At 36.6% G+C, this 22,294-nt stretch overlaps 1 protein-coding gene across 3 annotated transcripts in view; it reads left to right on the top strand.

Annotated features, from left to right (window-relative positions):
• Positions 1-8,518: 8,518 nt before the first annotated feature.
• LOC139723296 (semaphorin-1A-like) overlaps positions 8,519-22,294 on the top strand; it is an 87,935-nt gene continuing 74,159 nt past the window's right edge. For all 3 annotated transcript variants that reach the window (XM_071634556.1, XM_071634555.1, XM_071634554.1), the window contains exons 1-3: positions 8,519-8,601; positions 10,775-10,891; positions 21,041-21,180. In XM_071634556.1, the coding sequence (XP_071490657.1) occupies positions 10,795-10,891; positions 21,041-21,180 (237 nt within the window). In that variant the 5' untranslated portion in view covers positions 8,519-8,601; positions 10,775-10,794. The remainder of the gene's footprint in view (positions 8,602-10,774; positions 10,892-21,040; positions 21,181-22,294) is intronic.

The raw sequence follows: 22,294 nt of genomic DNA, 5'->3' as shown, positions 1-22,294 counted from the left end.
AGAAAACCCCATCTGACTTGCTTCAGTGGTCAAAGAGAAATGAGGATTTTTGTAGAGCATGTCAGGAATCCCTTTCCTCCAAAGTCTTACCCATATATGCAATTCCAACAGCATCTAAACTTGGAAGAAAGAGAACCATGACATGCTTTACAACGATCCACATTTCACTATGAACACTTAACCAAATTGAACGGGTTTTCTGCAAAATATAGGTAACATGTTATGTTTTAAACCCTGAAATAGCATTCACACAGTTTAGTCATATTGAAAGTTATCAATGCGGAAATCCGATTGCAACTTTTTTTTTTTTAGGGGGGGGGGGGGCATATTGTTATACAGCGTTGCCTCGATGAATGCATCCACTCTTTTACCTAATGTAATTTGTACCCTTTGGTTGTGCTTTACACTGCTTTATACGACTATACATTGTTTTACACAAACCCAACAAATCTGAATGTCCCTTCTTTCTTTCCTATTTTTTTTTTTTGGGCATAATCAAACTAGCCAGGTCACTTTTCATCCTATTCTTTTTGCAAACACGCTCCTATTCATAGTCGTCCTTGCAGGGGGAATTGTATACTTTCGCTACTTTCATGTTGTTTTAGATATTTTTTGTATATATTGTTGTATCTGTAATGCCTCTCAAACATGCAACACATTTTGGCTTAATTACTCTCTCAGTACACTCTGCAAATGGATCCTTCTCCATAGACTCCACTCTTCATAAACTCTGTGAACAAGTCATGTTTTGATCTAAGTCCGGAGTGAAAAGGCTATAATGAAACTAATGTTTTTGACCACAAATCAATGTATCAAAGCTATTGGAGTATACACAGTAACATATTTGTATATAGGTAACGTTTTGTATGCCTCTTGAATAACATCAGGTTTTTGTGTTAAAGAAGAAAAATGGAAAACTAAATGATGCGTGCATGTATCTGCACAGCAGTGTGCAAGTTGCTACGCTGTTATACTAATATATATGCCTGCAGACAATCAGTTTCTTAATTTTTTTTTTCTAGAGACAGGAGGTTGTTGCCCGGGACAATCCCTTATGGAAAGAACACAGTTTTACCACACTATGTAACACAGTGTGCAACACAGTGTGGTACACAGTGTCGAACACAGTGTGGAACACAATGTGGAACACAGTGTCGAACACATGTGTTAAGGGACGTGTGGTAACACTGTGTATTTACCACAGTGTGAAACACAGCGTCACCACACTGTGCAACATAGCGTTACCACATGGTCAAAACACATATCAAATACACTGTGAATCAAACCACAGTCTTACACACTGTGACCACAGGGTTATAACCACATAGTCCATTACACTGTGGTAGTCACCACATAATCCACCACACTATATTATGGTATTCACTACACGACCACACTATGGTATTCACCACATAGTCTACCACACTGTGGTAGTCACCACATAGTCCACCACACTATGGTATAGTCTACCACACTGTGGCAGTCACCACATATTCCACCACAGTACAATGTGGTAGTCACCACATAGTCATCAGGTGTATCAATATTTGTAATGCATGAAGGCACGGTTACTGACTAGATTTTCACATTAAATGAATCTGTTGTTCCGTCCCAGTATTTGAAATTTGAAAGGTATCAACTGAAATTAGAAAAATAAATAAGTATATAACATTTGCAACTACCGTGTACTTAAATTGTGTTGTATATTGTCCAGCAATAAGTTATTGGTTTATTACTTTACTGGATAATCAGACCAGTTAAGTGGCTTTACAAACTTGATAGAAATCTCTGGGGAGTACATGTAATGATGAGTATATTCTTTTAATTTGATACATACATGTACATTTATTAATAAACTACAATACTTGAATCCTTTGACCACACTGGTAAAATGCTCTCCCCCCCCCCCAACAAAACCAGAAATAGCCTGGTTTTATAAGGATTAACATGCCATGTGGTAGTACAAGATCTGAAATCCCATACTGACAATACTATAGCAAAGTTCAATATACACCACAATGTGGTAAACATGAGTCATTGTGTGTCAAAGTGCTCGTTGTTTTAAAAAAAATAGTTTGCGATTTTGATTGTGAATAACTGAAAACCCATGAAAATATAACTTTCCACAAATTTACACAGTAGGCATACAATTTTATTGTATGCTGTTTCCTGCAATATTTTGAAACAGTACCCAACAAAATTGTGCGTTATTCAGCGGCTGCCTACTGTGTAAATTTGAGGAAAGTTAATTTCATTAGTTTTTAGTTATTCAAAATCATAATTTAGTGTTTTTTCCCAAACATCCAGTATGTGGATATTATTGTGTTAAATAAATGATCTGAAATCCCACTGTGTAACAACATTATGGACACAGGAGTACACATATTTCAATATATACCACACTGTGTGTTCAGTATGCCAAGTATGTGGAGATGATGTAGGTGAATGATCTGAAACCCACAAAGTGACAACACCGAGGACAGGGTTTACACATAATTCAATATCCACCGCACTGTGGTAAGCACAAGTCACAGTGTCCAGTATACCAAGTCTGTGTGGATTATGTGGTAAATGAATGATCTGAAATCCCACAGTGTGACAACATTATCAACACAGGGTTTACACATAGTTCAAAATATACCACACTGTGTCAAACATGATTCACAGTGTGTTCAGTATGTCATCTACGTGGGGATTATGTGGTAAACCACTTAAACTGAAATACCAGACTGTGGTAGCATTATGAACACAGGGTTAACACATAGTTCCATACATATCACACTATGGTATATGTGTGCCACTGTGTTCAGTACGCCAATAATGTGGTACACTATGTGATTTCAAATCCCACACCGTGACAACGCTGTGACCACATGGTTAGCACATTGTTACACATAGTCAACTATATGAACACACTGTCGTAATACTACACCACACTGTGGTATATGTGTGTCACTCTGTGTTCGGTATGCCAATTATGCGGTACATTGTGTGATCTCAAATACCACACTGTGACAACACTGTGACCACATGGTTAACACATTGTTTACACACAGTCAACTATGTGAACACACTGTGGTAACACTGTGTTTGTTCCATAAGGAATGACCCCTTGCTGGGGAGGAGGAAAGGGCTGGAAAGTACTGCGGGGTTTTTTTTCCAGAACATCACTTGGCAGTACAACCTGTTTTGTTGCTTTATCGTAAAATCATTTTTATTCCTGAGAATATAAAATGGCCTAGTGAGGCTGCCAACTTTCTGTAGACATGGAATGAGGTACCATTTTCATGTTTGTTATTAGTACATGTAGATTTGAGATATTACGAGACACACCGTCAGCCTGGTGCTTGCTTGGCATCGCGTAGCTGTTGAAATTCACAAATTATAAAACGATATTGTGTAAACATAAAGTTGATGAATAATGTCCTTCAGATTGAAACATGTATAGGCCTATACTACTCAGTATTATAAGAAAAACATATTCAATTCAAGTCAATTCAAGTCGAATCAATTCTTTTATTTCCACATGGTGAGTAAAGAAAAAAAAGTACAAATGATATTACAAAATTTGCAGCTTATACATTATGTAAGATATACATGAATATTTCAAAAGTGAAGGAATCAACAAGTAATAGCCTAAGGGCTTTTGTGAGGCTGGTCCTTGTCAGATAAGTAAGTATACTTATAATAGTTTTTGAAAAGTAGTCCTAAATGATAAAAGATATTAAAAAATACAATGAATAATAAGCATAACAATGCGAATGATATAGCTTTACATACGAATAGTGTCTATTATATGCATACGATGTACAGGTGTAGCTTTGTTTTTCGAATATACAGCACTTCGTGTGTTCATCACAGGGCCGGTGCAACCGGGGGGGGGGGGGGGGGTTATGCCATCTAAAGGTGCAAAGACCTTCTTTTTCCTGCTTGTTAGCCGATTAAAGGCATAATCTACCATTTGTAGATGAAACGAAAACCCAGCATTAGTGCTTCAAAATAGTTCTAAAACGTGAGTTAGGGATAGAAACAACCAATGTAAAAATTGGAATCAATGTAATCGATGTTTAGTACAAAATGTGCACAATAGTTATAATAAAAGTGTTTCCAGACTAAACCGTCTGCAGTTATGGTTTATTAAGAATAGCAGTGATATCTCTTTATATTTTAGGATTTATTGCACAATTTTTATATAGGCCCTAGTAGGATGTTTTGTGATACAACTGATCTACACATATGTATAAAATGTGATATCTTAAACATTTTTTTTTAATCACTGCTCCCAAAGGGAAACAGGACCTTTATCCCCGGAAGTGGCACCAGAAAATGTTAAGCCTTTTTTTTCGCTTGTCAGCCGATTTTGGGACACAATTAACTGTCATCCAAAATGTCTTCACTGGTTGAATGCTAAAAATTTCCTTGTGCTATCTCTTTTACTCAATAATGACTTAGTAGCTTTGGTGATACAGGCGGATTAATCAGACTCATGGCTGTCCTGTCATAAACTGCAGTAATTCAGCAAATTATGCCCAGAGCAGGAATCATAATAGATTATAACAGCCTTCATGAGAGCTATCATACTAATTGGTGGTTTTCCAAACAAAAGTGGGGAAATTAAAGATTGATAGCTCCTTATAGGCCTACATGTAACGCTTTTGCCATCTACCAAGAACAGGAATTTTCAAGCGGTGAAAGACAATAATCGTGGGGGAAACATAGGGACCATAGTAAGACGATGACAGAAAATTCAAGTTGACAACATGTCGTACTGACGATAGCCGCCATTTGACAAATGAAATGCAATTTGATGTTGAAACAGTTTGCAGATGATTGCTTCTGTACCGTAACAGTGCATTCATCGCAGTACTTATAGAACATGAGTTTAGTCACTGTCTGTGGCATTGTAGTTTCATTGTAGGCCCTATATACAACATTTTTGTTAAGTTTATTTGACATTAATAGTCACATGGCGTTACTGGACATGTTGTTTCCTTCGGCGTCTACATAAAGTTATGCTATAATTTCGAGGATTATTTTTCATAATTACCTGTGACTTTATCATCTATTTGCAAGGCTCAGTTATTTCACATGTAGCACTCATTTTGCAAGGAATCGTATGGTTTTTTTTTAAATCCAAAATATGCTGTACTTACATTCTTGATATCATTTCTATAGTTTTGGTAGATATTATGCAAAAAACATCAATTTTATCCATAACAGAAGACACATGGAGAAGGGTCCGCAAAGAAGGAAGCATAAGTCAAATAAAGAGATTGAAATACAAAAGATCTTCATCTAACGTTGGCAAATACTGCCTTGTAATTATATTAATTGACAACGACAGCTGAAGAGCACTTGATAGTGGGAAAGTTTGCGAGTGTTAACATCACAGAACCCTCACTCAATTTTCTCATCATATTGATGTGAAATAGTGCAGTAAAAGGTGTTAAGACCTCCCTTCGAAAGAGTAAAGTTATATGACTGTGTCTGCATTTTCTCTTATAGTCGTAATTTGTATTGCGGGTGAAATAATTTGCTCATCTGCAATTTTTAAAAGTACGGTATAATAGTCACTCTGAGTTAAGAAAACTACCATGAATTGAGGAAAAACATACAAATGAAATCCACTTTAAACTAAAAAAAAAACCCACACAACACGATGCTAGCATAAAGATATATAAATATATATATATATATATATATATATATATATATATATATATATATATATTGATAATACTCCAAGTGAACTATTCTGTAAGCCTATATTAGAGCTTGAGTGAAATACAAATATTGCTACCCAACCCAGAATCATGAATGATTCTGTCTGGTGGCAATGGCAATCAGTTGAGCAACGTATAAGTACCAATATTGTGTTCTTGTTTTTAAAATAACAAATAATCTAATCAGGGGCGGATCCAGGGAAGACCGCAACCGGCGCACGCCCCCCCCCCCCCTTTATTTTTTGTTGAAACAAAAGAAATAAAAAGAAAAAATGGGGGGAGGGGTGCGTGCGCCCCCCCCCTTCAATTTTGTAAACGCGCCCCCTCTTTACGGAATTCCTGGATCCGCCCCTGCTAATACCGATTTATTAAGAATCACTGTAAACGAACTGTACACTATATAGAACACGTTATTCTTTGTCCCTTCAACTTCCCCGCCCAAGGACAGAATATAATGCAAAAGAATTTCCTTTAAAAGAAATTCTTTTGCATCATAATTATGCCGAAGCAAATTTGTTTATTGCATTCCCTGTAAATGTTCAAACATAATATTGTATATATCCCTTTATGAATTAAAAAGGAAAACCGTTGCAAATCCTTATACAGCGATTCAATTGATTTGTAATAGTGCTATACACAATAACATGTATGTATTTACGTATGCATTGTACTTATTATCAATTCACTCTCGATGTTTTCGCACCTATAACTGTATTTTGTATCTTTATGTTGAAATGATGTTTGCTATTACTGCAGGGCGCCTTTGGAAAGCTCAGTGTTTCACAAAACTAAACAGGCCAACTCTGCAATATGAAATAAATAGAATATTAAGATAAACATAATCAGATAAATGAAATTGAGTCATTTAAGTCATTGAATAGATTATATGATACAAGAGAATATGTCACCTGCGGAATTAGCTCAACGCAGAGGTTAATGTATGATGTATAGTTAAGAAAAAGTTAAATATGATTTATATAACAGTCCAATTGCTGTGGATATCAGGTAGTTAAAGGGGAAGAATAATGCCATTAAAGAGCACGGCCGTGGAATGATTTGCATTCAAATCTGGACTTCCCGCAGGAAGAGAAACTATGCGAGACGCTGTCGAGCATGTCAGTTGGTCAGGTTTTTTTGTTTTGTTTTGCTTTGCTCTGTTTTTTTTTTTTTTGCGAACTGAAACGATGAATTTATTTACTGTGACACAACATTTTCTCCTGCGACAATTACTGCTTCGGTCTTATTTTCTCCAAGGTCTTAGGGTTAGGGTTATGGTTGTGATAGGATTTTAGCTTTAGTTTGATGTGAGGATTAGGGTTAGGGTTAGGGTTATGTTTGTAGGTAAAATTCATGTTTGGCTTAGCGTGCAGATTATGGGAGTAATTGTCGCAGGAGTAAATGTCATGGGACCGAATTTACATCGGGATTACAACGAGATACATGTAACTGCTTTACAAGACGGACCTAATTTTTAGAGAGGACAATGATATTCTATAAGCTCTGACCTGAAAGTATGGTATCTTAGTTATGGAATCAAATGGGAATACAAATGAGAATAATTACTGCATGCTTTGCATAGACAAAAACCCTCAAACGTTGGCAAAACAGGGATTGAATGGCTCCTTGATTTTGTGCAAGAAAAAGAAAATCTTGACGCTCTCCGCCGACTCGCTAGACCTATAAAAAACTTTACTAGTAACACAGGGTTTTTCTATTGCAACAAACTCATCATCCCGTGATCACGATACACAAATCATATACCTTCTAAAAAGTCCCAAATGCGGTAATCTTTTCATTTTTTTTTATACAGTTGACCCTGGTTATAACGAAATTATATATGTGACAGGTGATATACTTTGTTGCGTCGAAATGGCGTCAGCCTATAAACAGTGATAAATACAGATTTGAATGCTTTAATAATAGGCCTTTTGTTTCTACGAGAATATATCAATATTCCTTGTAGAGAGAGTCCGCAGAAATTACATTTTGTAGTCACGACATTTGTCTGTCTTGCAAATATTATAAAGCATTAATATCACTCTTTGCTCTCTTCCTTTCTCTCTTGTCTCCCATTTTCCATTTTGTAGTGTTTGCATTTTTTCTCACTTCACTTCTATTCATTTTTTTTTTCAGTATCGGTGTCAGTTTTGTTGGTTTTACATACATTTAGCGTAGTTATTGTTTTCTCTTTGACTATGTTATTATGTGAACATTTGCATGAAAATATAGACCCACCTACATCTTTGTATGCGACAGTCGAAGTTGCGGCAGCACGTAGACTGAATAAGACAAATTATGTTACACGTACAACCGTTGTATATATCATGCCTTTTTGCCGAGAAGATGGATAGGCCCCCTAAATGTATAAAACAAAACATTAAAAAAACACACAAAAAACCCCACCTAGCGACAGTTCGTGCATCACAACAAAGGCCATATACTAGTACTCAATTATTATTTTTTTATTTTTTGTTTATCACCCAGCGCAAAATGGACGGTGCTCGCATGGATGATGAATACAGCTCCATGCATGGATTATGGTAGATACATTACATAACATCTGTTTCTCCCATGGCCCACTTTATTTGCTTTTATTGACACACGGTTGACCGCTCAACTGACCCACTCACAAGTTTTGTCCACTGGTAAGAAGGGACCGCATGATGTTGATGAACGGTAACATACGGATTGTAATTGTACATCATCTACATCCATGCATATGTGCCAGGAAATGAATTGGTGAGGTTGATAGATTGCCTGTATAATACTGTCAATAAAGAGTCCACCCACACTGACTGCGTTCTGTAGACTGTATCCTGCGGTATCCTGCCCTGTCAGTAGCCCGGAAATCAGAAGACGTCACACGTCCGTCGCGCTGGTAATTACTCAAACTACGAGATTTTATTTTAAACAAACAGTCTGTGGAAGTTGTATTATATGAGAACGAGTGATAGTGTCTACTGATGACTTGTCATAATTTGTACCAAACGAGCAACTCCACAACTAGTATCACACGGTTTTCATATTCAATCGGCTTCAGTCCCAGCCATTCACTTCTGTGTTTTCAAAGTGAATGCCCTTCTCTATACCGCTCTCGAATGCTGACCGTCGTTTACATTCAGTACTCATTATTCTAGCTAGTTTGAAATCCTGTTGTGTAGAAGTACTCATTCCTGTCACTACCCTGCTAAGACATTTCAGGCAAGGTTTGATGAAGTTACAGAGCATATCGAGTAAGTAGAACAGAAATGAGATCATTGCAACATGATAATGAGTAAATGACAACTCACTTGAACTGATGTTTGAGTGACAGTCAAAGTTGTCATGTACAAACGTATATATGTAGACCCCTAGTCGGATTATAGTACACAAATCATAGCTTGTCATGTCGAATATGTCTATGCTGTGTACGATCCACAAAGTGTAAATTCTTATGAGTTGTGTTCTATCTGTCAAAATGGAACTGAATTTGTTCATCTATTTTATTATTATTATAGGGTCATAATCTGATAATGGAGCGAGGGCCTAGTAGTAGGTAGTGGGATACATTGTACAATGTACAGGCACGTACATACTCGCTACTTTGCTTGAGACATTCACGCACAGTTACAGTATGTATGTCATGTTATTTGCACTACAAGACTACACATGTAAAACATTAAGTTCTGTTCATGAGAATACAATATGTACACAATGCATGACTTGTACTGAACATGATAAATTAAACTGCACCAACATGGTAATCTCAACATTGTCAAACGCTGTTGTCTAGTGACAGTACTAGTGTGGTTGTTCATTGATAAATGTGCTACATTTGACTTAATAAATGCTGACATGTTGCTGTAGTTTTGATTCAGAAAAATGCAAATGAAAGGAATGTGCTTAGTTTAAGACTATACGAGTGCATTTGACTTAATATTATTGGACATATCATTTCCATTGCATTATGAATGGTTCTTAAAACCGGATATGTTATTGTGCATTAAAAATGTTGTGCTCTTGATTGATCTATGTATGGATCGACAATACTGGAAGTAGAACTCCAAGATACTGTCATATTTACCAGGATGCTGTCTTTCAAGATTTGTAGATGTTTTCTTCATTGTAACATTAAAAGACATTAGATGAATGCAGCTAACATAATATGCAATTTAGTGAAGGAGAATGAATCCAGTGTCTCTGCATTTTGTGAATGTTTACCCATTAAATACTTTACACTTCTGCCTAAATTATTGCAATGCCAACCAAGGCTCTCTGTTTTGCTGTGCTTTTCTTGATATCAACATGATTTCTTCTAGTATCTATAGATCTTCCTGGTAGTCTACACATACTGTATGCTGAGTCAATAACTGTTGATTAGAACTTTGAAGCCCTTTGTATGTATTGAATGTGGGATCAAATATCCCATTGCACAGCAAAAGTACACGTACAATTGTAGTGAGATTTGGTATTAATGGTATCAAGAGACCCGATACATAGGGGCTACTTGTAACTAACTTATGATGGGCAAACTGTACAGTAGGCCATGAATATTCAAAGTCATGTTGTTTCTGTTATTTGATGATCAATATCGTCATCATCCTATTGTTATCATTAGAAGTAGAAGTAATGGTAGTATTAGATTATATCAGTGGTACACTACTCTTTGTACTAGAAGTAGTAGCATTATTTTTCCTGTTGTTATAAAAAAATTATAACTTCATTATTATTGTCATCTACAATGTAATTGTCATTTTTAATTTCATTATTGTTATCATCAACGTCATCATTTCTGTCGCTCTTCCACTTCTACTACTATTGCTGTTCTTGTACCAACTATTGTTATTCAATATAAATTACAGTGTATTTCTGTTACCAGTACTTTTTTTCATTGTGGAATCTGAGTTCAGGTCCCAGAGAATAGAAAACATCTACCTGTAGTTGTGGGTTATAGAGAAATAATGCCATGTACAAAGAATTCCATTGATATGAATATAAATCATAATGTTTCATTCTTTCTTTTCTTTGTCTCACTCTTCTTTTTCTCCCTTTCTATTTGTTGTGTTCCTTAGTCGGGCAAGGCCGATTTTTGATGAAAATGGAGCACCTGTTCCTGTCTGCTCTGCTCTGCTGCACATTGTACAGCAGCCATGCCACGGTGCCCATCGTTGCTAAGATCACTCCCGAAGGTGAGCACAGTGATTTCTCTTACTGTTTTTGTGTTTGCTTTGAGCAAGGATTGAGCATATTGTACATATGTTGGGGATTCTTCATTTATTTGCCTAAAGATGTTATTGCTCATTGGAGTTGGTTTGTTCATTCATGAATAGATTTGACAGAGGCAATCCTATTAGATATTGTAATCATGTTGAATGAAATAAATAGGAGAATTGTGTATAACTCTGAGTCATCAGTCTTTTGTCCTAAAGGAGGACCAAAGGTGTGTGTGTGTGTGGGGGGGGGGGATGATGGCCAATGGATGCAGCTGACTTGTTGGTTCAGTGCTGTGATTGTTTGTTTGTTTGTTTGTTTATTTTTTCCTTTCGGTTATTGGGGCCAAATTGTGCAGGAAACTTCTTTTACAAGAAAACTTGACCGAGTACTGAACCGAAAGTCAGATGAGCTTGGAGCATCGTACAGTGCACAGTACAGTGCTTCAGTGGTTCATCCTATTGTATTAAGTTACCTTAGCACAGTGTAGTGTTTGTTTATTTTGATCTGTTTTGTTTTGCCAATTGCAATAGGGCCAAGGTGTTTGCTTTATAGACCATGACATGCTTATTTGTCATTGGAAGTATACAGCAACTGTGTGTTTGACTTGTCTTGAAAGAGAGTGGTAGAATGTAAAACCGATATTTTTATGAATCACTGTGGGACCATCAATATACAGTAACAACATGTAAAAATCTTGCTAACGGACAGGCATTAGCCTCAGTGTCAAATTGTGAAATTTTAAGGCATCTTGTGAAAATATCTGTGATCTCATTTGCAAAAAAAAATATCTGTATGCAAAAATAACAGCTTTTGCAGTTATGGAACCAACTCACAATGCTGTCCAGATCATACAATTATTTTTCACTTAATTATTTTAAAATGCTTTCTTTTCTTTTTTTCCCATTGTGCATGGTGCATTGCACTACACCATTAAAAGACCGAATGTTTTATGCAATTTGCTACTGTTTTTTACATTCAGAAAAAATTTTTTTCACAGTTCTTTTGCTCATATATTTGATGCCTCCAGTGAAATTCATCAGAATATGGCACTGTTTTGATGGAAGGTATGTACCACAGTATAAGATAATTCAGTGGCACATACTGAAGCATAGTTTGATTTGCTCAGAAATTTATAGTGTTGATTTGTATCTCCGATGCAACAGCAGCAGTGATGCAGCATCCAATGGTGAAATTCATCACTTCAAGGTGCATTTGAGAAAACAAAGCCAATGCATTATTTCATCCAATTGTGGTAGATTTCCTTTCAGAATAACAATTTCAGCATTTTATGGTCTTACTTTCCAGGGTATTTCCCCGATCTGATCTCTTGGTATGAGTTGACGGTTTGATATGAAATTATGAAGTGAAGTTGATAATGTGTAAAGAATACTAGCACAGTTGAAGACAATTGGCGATAAAAATCCCCCCAAAACACCCAAAGTTCTAAGCAGATTTGAAAGACTGCTGTAAACCCTTATAAACTTCGATATCATTTGGATATACATGTAATTCTCATTGTTGACATTGTGGTAACTGGGGTACTGTTCCACTTGGAAAGGGAAACTGCCATGCTTCTTTCTCCAACAGCTGTAAGGTGCATTGAGGTGAGACACCCAGGGTTTTTGGAACAAAAAAGGGGATGCACATGATCAGCCACATTTGACAGTTCTTGGGTTGTGGTAATTAGCAAACAGATATCTGTGCAGATTGTCTTTTTTATTATTATTTGCAGGAATTTATGAGTAATGGCCTGACAATTCATTCACAAAGACCATCGGTTTGCGGAACATTTCATGCCAACCCTCAAGATTAGGGAGGTGTGAGCACTGTTAGTAGTTTCCTTTCCCCATATAAGGTGCCACGTCAATTCACAAACCAGTGATAACTGAGGAAAGCAATGTGACCATAAAACCCAAAACTCGTGAAGGTCAACAGTAGGCCCATATAGACAATGATTGGAGCAAGGGAGAACATTCAGAATTATCCATCCAAATAGTTTGAAATGCTTCTGAAGATAGTACTAATATTGAATAATTCTATATTCTCAACAAAGGTCATAATCCATTTTATTATATGGTTTTATTGATAGTCAAAATACTTCAAGAGTAAGACAAATACATACAGCTGTTGGAGACCTTCAACTTGAATATCCAGTGGTGGTAATTTTCACAACTCATAACCATCAAGTCCACGGCTGCATGTACTGTACATTGTACATGTATGTATGCATGATGCAGTTAAGTAATGTATCTGCACTTTTTGTGTGCCCATGACCCAATTTGCATTCCCTGACTTTATTACACACTGCTATTCCAAGTCATACACATGCATAAATTGTAAGACATTCAGGTTTTAGCATTTTTTAACAATGCTCTATAAATTGCTCTATAAATTGCTCTTCGTCATTTGTTAATATGACAATGACCTTCTACTGCAGGGAATATTCCAAGCACGACTATACTCTGCCAAGGGGAAAACTTTTAAACCAAGCATTGCAGTCTGCTATTACCAGGTACACTGTAGGCGTACATAAATTAAAGAACTGTCTGGTAATTTGCAGACGTGTAAAATATTAGTTATTGTGTCATATTTTTCTCTAGAATGAGGAAGTTCATCAGGAGTTGTGAAAGTTGTTGCCTATTTTAGATTGTTGTATGCTTTCAGTCATGTATTGTAAACATTGTATACCAGCAAGGCTCATTTATGTACAGAGAAGGAAATGTTGTACTTGTGTGTATTTCCAGGTGCGGGGAGCTTTTTCAATTTTTAGCTCTTAGTGGTGCGATCTGGGGCATACTTACAACCTGTACGTGACTATTTTCTACTTACATGTATTTTGAAAGACAAATGGGAAATATACCTTTAATTGTAACTATCACTTTGATCCTTTGAGCTATGCTCATTATTATCTAGGCCAAATCCAAGTTGCAGACTTCGCCCAATGCGTGAGAAAAATGGGTGCCATGTGTGAGATTGTGAGACGGACCATAAATGCGTGAGTCTCACGCAGAATGCGGGGAGACTTGGTAATTGTACAATTGTAGCTCTGTAGCACTCATCGTCTTTCTCCCTCAAACTTGTTGAATTTTGTGACATTATACCAACAGTTATATTTAAGGGAATAAGTGATGTCTCTTGCGATCGACATCATATCCACAATATGGAGGCGAATATTTTGACTGTGTACTGGATGCTTAGTGTGTGCTAGAGTAGCCTGGCTGCACTATTTCAATTTGCTAACCAGTCAATCATGAACGTAACCCTCCCTTAGATACTGTAGGTTTGTATAAAGAGAGAGAGACAGCTGTGAACGTTGAACCAGAAAGGAACAAGATCTTTCCAAAGACTGCCTTTAGATTTGGTGATAAGTGTGAACACAGCGTCTGCTCTAGCAGAGAAGTTCAGGAAAAGAGAAGCCCTGTGCTTTCACTAGAGGGTAACAAAGGGTGCATGTAGATACATGTACAATGGATTTGACAAGTTGTTTCAAGAACTGAGTGACTTACTTCTTTGAGCAAAGTTGAAAAGAGGAAATTACATATAGGTGTCCCTAATTCACAGCAGGATGCACAAGAATTGTGTCTTATTCCCATACTGGTCCTGCTTGAATGAGTGCTCTGCTTGATGGACAGAGGTGCTGGAGACAAAAGTATTGTAAGTGAATAATACTTTATAGTTATTTAATGAAGCAATATTATTCACAGTGAGATGGGCACCATTTCTCCTTGTAACTGTTGCAGTGACCATGTACCGTGGTAAAAAACACATTTTTAAAGGGACCTTATAGTTTTGGTTGAGACCTAACTTCAGGTTTCTAATATTTTTGGGTCAGATAATGGGAAACCTCTTATATATGAAATATGAAAGAGCATGTAATTCCAAGAGGAATTTAATGATTATTTGATGAAAATTGGTTTTGAAAAGAGCAATTCAAATAAAAGGTGGGACCCACCTTTTATTATGATCACTTTGTTTTACTTTGTTTTTGGATGTCTCAGCCATTCCCAAACCAAATTTTATCAAATAATAATAATAATAATAATAACAATAATTGTTTTGGATATAAACTCCAAATTTTATTGTCCAAGAATGGAAATTCATTTTGCCCAATTGATTGTGGGCCCGGCAGCCACTGAGCAGCGCCAGATCGACGTTGCTCTAACCTTTTTAACTGTTGAACGGCAAACAAGGTAGCAGCAACTCCCATCTTTTAACGTCTTTTGGTATGACGTGGCCGGGGTTTGAACCCACGAACTCCCGATTGTGAGGGCAGCCGCTCTACTCACTGAGCCAACACATCGGGACTTTACATAAACTTTGCATTCCTCTTAGAATGGTATGCTCTGTACTATTTTATAAGGGGTTTTTTGGTATCTCGCAAAAAGTTAAAATCTCAATCCTCATCTCCACCAATACTATACCATCCCTTTTGTAAAGGTATCATTATACATCAGAATGCAGACCATTAATGTCAGGCCAGTGGCACAATACCATGAGAATTCTAAAGTCACTAAACAAGGAAAAAACAACAATTACAACAGAGTTCTGATATCAAATTTATACTAATTTTCTTTTCTTCAAACCTCTTTGACAGAATATTCATGACTGCATGATTGTATTGTGCTGTTCCACTAGGCCACGTCTAAAGTCTTTTATTCATCTTTAAAGGCGATGGCTACAGTGTAGTAACTGATCAGTGGGAATCAGTGGGAATGCTGGGGGATGATTGTTCCAATCTTTGTGGGATTCATTTGAGAGTACATTATATCTATTGTTGTTTGAAAATTCTTTGCTTCAGAACGGTCTCATATTCAAGTAATGTGCAGTTTAATGTTTCCAGGTTAGCGTGCCTGTACAGTGACAGGACATTATTATAAAACTGCACATTACTTGAATATGAGACCGTTCTGAAGCAAATTATTTTCACACGACAATTGTATGTATAATGTACTCTCAAATGAATCCCACAAAGATTGGAACAATCATCCCCCAGCAATCCCACTGATCAGTTACTAGCCGTCTCCTTTAAACAAAAAACCCTGATCTGTGGCATTTGTCTTTTCAATGTTGTGTACTGTTACAAACAATTTGTAATGCATTTTGTCATGTAAGAAACTACAGAGGTTGTGAAGACTGTGTTACTGTCACATTGCTACATCTGAACCATAACTGACCAAATTCACCACAAATCTAGATTCCAGGCTATGACACCCTGTACCTGCGATTTTTCTTTCCCAGGATGAACTGAACTTTATCATAAACCATGCTATGCTATGTACTTATATTGTATGTATGCTCAGTTTCTTTTGTTTTATGCCATATTCATCCATACCAATTTGAAAGATACTGGTAGTCAAATTGAAGTTGTTGTGAGAAGACAGATAATCCCACCACATTGTGGCTCAGGTCTAAAAGTAAAGGTATTGTTTGTGTGTGTGCTGTGTGTGTTTTTGTTTTGTTTTTTTACTTCAATATTTAGAGGGTGTCAAAGTGATACTTCTGGTAGTCTCTGATCAAGGCATTGCAGTCTTGATGTCATGCACTACAGCTGTACATGTACATACACTATGTACATGCAAGGTACAGATGTACCATTACCACTGACAAAATAGTTACCACCAGCTATTACCTGCTGATGTTTCAAAATCCAGGTAGTGAATTTGTGTAATAATGCTGTTCATACATTCATGGCGGTTCGAAAGCTGTTGTACATGTACTATAAACTTTAATACTGTATGACAGACTGGGAGAGAGTGAGTGAAAGAAAGATCAATATTAGGGGGGGGGGGGGTTAGGGGAGGTGGAGAAGGAAATAGGGAAAAACAAGGAGAACTTGATACAAGTCCTCTTGTCACTTCTTATTGGAAATGCTGGTAAGGTGTCAAGTGTTATTTTTGATGTGTGCAGCGTATGTGCACTCATCTGTTTTGTGTCTGAGGATGGCTACTAGAATTACAATAAACGAAAACAAAAAAACTATGTATACAAAGTGCTAGTATCTTGGCATTGTAAAGACATCGCAAATACCAGGGTATCAGATGTGAAGTGATTCTTCGAAAGGTATAACGGTAATGATATTCAACAGTTGCCATACCAGTGTATCATTATGATTCCAAGGCTTTTTACAACATGAATGTCCAACAAAATTTTATCACGACTCATATCCAAGACCTTTCATGTAAACAGGTGCCGTAGAATACAATGTATGGATTTGATTGTGTGGTGTAGATTTGAAGTAACATTTTCATGGAACTTATGTTCAAATGTCATCACTTTTTTTTTTCCTCATTGCATCCAGTACAGAGAAGAGGAAAGTTCATGTTTTTATTGCTCTCTCATGGTTTTGCCTACATCATCATTTTATTTCTACATTGCCATGTGTCTGCCCTTTCTTAAAGGCATAATTTACAATTTGCAGATTAAACAAAAACCCAGCTTCAGTGCTTCAAAATACAAATGTAGTTCTAAAATGTGAGCTAGGGATAGAAACAACCAATTTACAAATTTGAATCAGTACCGTCCTTATAATTAATAATTGTTAAATTTACAAAATGTGAACAATAGTTATAATAAAAATGTTTTTAGACTAAACCATCTACAGTTATGCTTTATTGAGAATTACACGGTACCCTTAACTTTTATCAGTACTTAGCGAGTTGAGGGAATGTGTACTTTTTCCCCAAAATGAAATTTTGGGGAATTCTCTTCATATTTTCCATACATCCTACACTTTAGTAGTCTTCTTTAATATCCAGCATTGACTGTGCAGAAAATAAAAGATCCAAAACTTTTGCATCGATTGTCCGATTTTCCTCAAACTTTCACTGATGTGTTCTACTACATGTACTTGTAGGTACTAATGTTGCTGCTTTCACTCAATCCATATAAATTCTCTTTAGGTTTTGGTTTCCTCTAAAGTGTATCATTTATTACTTGAATGCTGTCTGTTCTGTATACAGCTGAGGAATCTTTCCAGACTAACAAAGAACTTAAAGGACAAGTTCACCTTCATAGACATGTGGGTTGAGTCAATGCAGCAATATTAGTAGAACACACCAGTGAGAGTTTGAGCAAAATCGGACAATCCGTTCAAAAGTTATGAATTTTTGAAGTTTCTGCTCAGTCATGGCTGGATGAAAAGACTACTATAGCTTGTGATGTGACATGAGTACAACGATATAAAGAAAGAATAAAGAAAATTCAACATATTTCCATTTTTCTCGCATAATAAAGGAACACTCGACTTCTCTCTTTCAGAAGGCAGGGAGAATAATATTACCCTTAACATACGTCAGTAGCATGTCGAAGAAATGAGCACTTTATTCCGAAAGTAGTTTTGAGAAATTCTCTTTTTATTTTCCTTGGTAATAGTTGTACGCATGTGACATCATACACTGTAGTAGTCTTCTCTTCCAGCAGTGACTGCGCAGATACTTAAAATATTCGTAACTTTTCAACGGATTGTCTAATTTTCCTCAAACTTTCACTGATGTGCTCTACTACTATTGCTGCATTCTCTCAATCTACATGTCTGTGAAGGTGGACTTGTCCTTTAATATATGATGTGTAAACATGTCCTTTTTAATAAATATGGAACATGTCATTTGTTGTTGTTTTTTTTTTTCTTGTTTTATTTCAACAGGTTAGGGGAGAAGGGGGGGGGGGGGCATTTGAACATGATGCCAACTTGACTTGTGTTTCATGTCAACCCCCCTCCCCCTTCTTATTTTATCGACCTACATTTGTAGTTGTGCAATTGCCTAGGAGCATGGTCAAGATGTGTTTTCTAATTCCAGTCAAGTTTGCTCAATTTTGGGTGTGTGTATGTAAGGCGATTAGTTTTACCTCTAAAGCTCAGTTTAGGAGATTGGGGAGCCTACAAAATTGTAGCTTGACCTTGTATTCACCTCTGCCATTGTGTATACATGTACGCTACTTTTGCTCAGGTACAGAGTATGTTTAGGTAGAGAGTTAGTGTACATTTTGTACATGTTTGATTGGCAGGACAAGGTGTCCGGGTCTAAGATGATTTGTAGATGACAAGAAGATTTACACTACCCTGTTTGTCTATGTGTGAACACACTTTGTAATGCTGAACATTTATGTATAGAAACAGTTTTGAAGAAATTTCAACAATTTCCCTGTATTGAGTGAAAGCTAGGTATCAAACTGTATGGAGATATACACACACACCATGTGTTTTTGTGAATCAAAACTTGAAAGTACAATCTTGGGAATGGTTGAATTTGCGATTGAGATCCACAGTGACAAAATGGGAAATAAACATTATCCATGGTGTTACCGCAAACATCTCTTCCTCATGTACTTCACAAGCACCATGCAAGCCTGGCTTCAATCAACACATTATAAAAGTATTTCCACTTCCCAGAGAAATCTTATACTACGTTTACACCATGGTGACCACAGCAGCCACGTTGCTTGAAACATACATTGTAGTGCGCCATGAGTAGGTGAGATATTCTCCTTTTTTTTTCATCCCGTTTGTCCATGGTGGCCTGAAACGGGATTGCCTTGACTACCCAGAACATGGTGTAAACATGCAGTAGTGTTGCTAAAGTAAAGTTGTTTTATGTCGTGAATGCCGGCCCACCTGCAAACTTTGCAAAAATAAAATATGTACATGTACAATCAAAGTGTACAGCAAAATGTACACGTATGGCATACATGTATGGTGAGTACAGCAAGTATGTAGTAACAATCACACATACACACACACTATGTATATATATCTATTTTATACATATATATATATATATATATTGTAGTTGTTCCGCGTATTGGCAGTACTAGAAATAGCAATAATAAAGTCACAACAGAGGAATGAAGGGAATGCATTAATAGCCAATCTTGATTTAATGAATAATCTGAATTTTCGAGGAACCTTCCTCTTCTTCAGGGATGACAGTGCGAATATTCACAATGATTATTAAGAGTGAGGTGTTACTACCCTGCTAGCGCGCGCAATAAGTGTAACCAAAAAAAAAAATAGATAATAACAACAACAACATGCGTTTGTTGTTATTATCTATTATTTTTTTGTTTTGGTTACACTTATTGGGCGCGCTAGCAGAGTAGTAACACCTCACTCTTAATAATCATTGTGAATATTCGCACTGTCATCCCTGAAGAAGAGGAAGGTTCCTCGAAAATTCGGATTATTCATTAAATCAAGATTGGCTATTAATGCATTCCCTGCATTCCTCTGTTGTGACTTTATATATATATATATATATATATATATATATATATATATATATATATATATATATATATATATATATGGCCGAGCGGTTTAAAGCGTTGGCGTTCCATGCCAAAGACCCGGGTTCGAGTCCCGGCGGAGACCAGTTTTTCAATTCTTGCGCTTTTCCTAAAAAGGAGGAACAGAAAGGAATAATGATGTCAAAGCTTCGCACCGATTTCTCCTTTCTTTCTCATATCTCACAATATGCAAAATTAATTCAGGAGAGGCCAAAAAGCTGTTGTAGCGGTGACTTCTTTCTCGCAAAACATTATCCCAATTCACCGGTACATGAATCTCATTAGAAGATCCAGCTGAGGCACGCGGCTGGTCATTATTCATAACTCTTTGCCCCAAAAAGGAACATGCGCATAAAGAGTTGAAAGGTTGGTCCGTCGGGTATTCGAGCTTGGGTCTGTCTGAACCGCTATGACGTCTCCGTGGCCGAGCGGTTTAAGGCGTTGGCATTCCATGCCAAAGACCCGGGTTCGAGTCCCGGCGGAGACCAATTTTTCAACTCTTGTGCTTTTCCTAAAAAGGAGGAACAGTAAGAGGAATAATGATGTCAAAGCTACGCACCGATTTCTCCTTTCTTTCTCATATCTCACAATATACATGTACGTATGTACATACTGTACGCATGATTTATATACTAGTATACACAATATTTCAGTATGCCATATTGCAAACTGTTGAGGCAAGTGCTCTTGACCACTCGACCACTTGGCCACTGTTACGCACGTAATGGCTGATCGAGAGGGCTCTGTGAAAATGGAAAGTTGTGAAGCTACTATCCAATCACTTGGCAGTGTGCCTCATTTTGGTTTTGTTTTCTCCATCCCTCTCTTTGTTTTTCCCACAGTGGCGCGCGTTCGAGAGATCTACTCCAGCCCCAAGACCATGGGCTTCCGCATTCTGAAGAGAGAAGATAGAAGCTTTCTGGTCGGAGGCCGTGAGAAGTTGATGGTCATCAATCATAATGATCCGGAAAATCCACAAATTGTAAGCCATTTATTACAGGCCGTATGGAAGTACCGGTAGTTGTTAGTCATGCATAATCAATCAGTGAGGATGCCATATTAAATCAAATGTGTGTCTGGGTCATCTTGTTGATGGGTAAGTCCAGGCTGTTTTGCAGTAGTATATAACTGAAATCACAGACAAAAATGAACTTTTTTTTTTCAGAAATTTTATCATGAAACCACACTTCTTGGATATATTCCTGTAGGTACTAAAGGATTTTCACTGAAAGCACAAATATTGATTTTTATCATTCATTCATGGAATCGTAATATAATCAAGGGTTAAGCATAAAATACTTTTGTTTTTCTTTAACCAGCTTTGTTCTCAAAAGTCACTGAATTTAAAAAAAATGTTTTGAAGTATAATTATAATCAATGTGTTAAGCTCAAACTTTCATGTTAGTATTTAATAAGTCATTTTCATTGCAATGTCAAGTTTATCCCAAGCTGTAAAGTATTGATTTTTTTTCCCTTTATACAATATGAAGTGGATATATGCCTTTTTCTTCCAAACTTACTTTGAAAAAAAGTATATAAATTACGTAGAATAAAAGAATCACCCAACAAAGTATTTAGAAACTTTTGAAGGGGATTGCATTGATATCTCCACCTGTCCACTCCTCCTTTTACAGAAAGGTTGTCTATCATTAGAAAAAATTAACAAATATCCTGCTTTTTATCAAACATGTTGATTCGAAAATAGAGCACAATTTGAATTTTGTGTTATTGATTTCATAGGGGATAATAATATAGAAGTACGTACAAACTGTACTGATGTACAAGTATACATGTATTTGCAAAATATGGCAATAACCATAGATGGAAACATGATGTGTCATTACCCTGCAAGATCACAAATATTTTAGTACAGTGGACTGTTGTTACACAAAATATGACAGTCTCATTAAAAGGAGTTAAAGGTATTTTGATAAGTGTAGTCACAAATATTGCTATGTAATGAGCGTCTGTTATGTCAGTGCTTGTTTAAATGAAAGTCTGCTGAATACTAAAGATGATATCATGGAAACAAGAAACAATACATGCACCATGAAACTAACTACATCTTGATCATAAATGTGAATATAGTACTTCCC

This window comes from Diadema antillarum, unplaced genomic scaffold (genome assembly GCF_040938485.1).
Source record: "Diadema antillarum isolate AM-2024a unplaced genomic scaffold, OU_Dant_1.0 scf00000185, whole genome shotgun sequence".
NCBI classification, from domain to species: domain Eukaryota; kingdom Metazoa; phylum Echinodermata; class Echinoidea; order Diadematoida; family Diadematidae; genus Diadema; species Diadema antillarum.
This window is presented reverse-complemented; position numbering and strand designations above follow the sequence as displayed.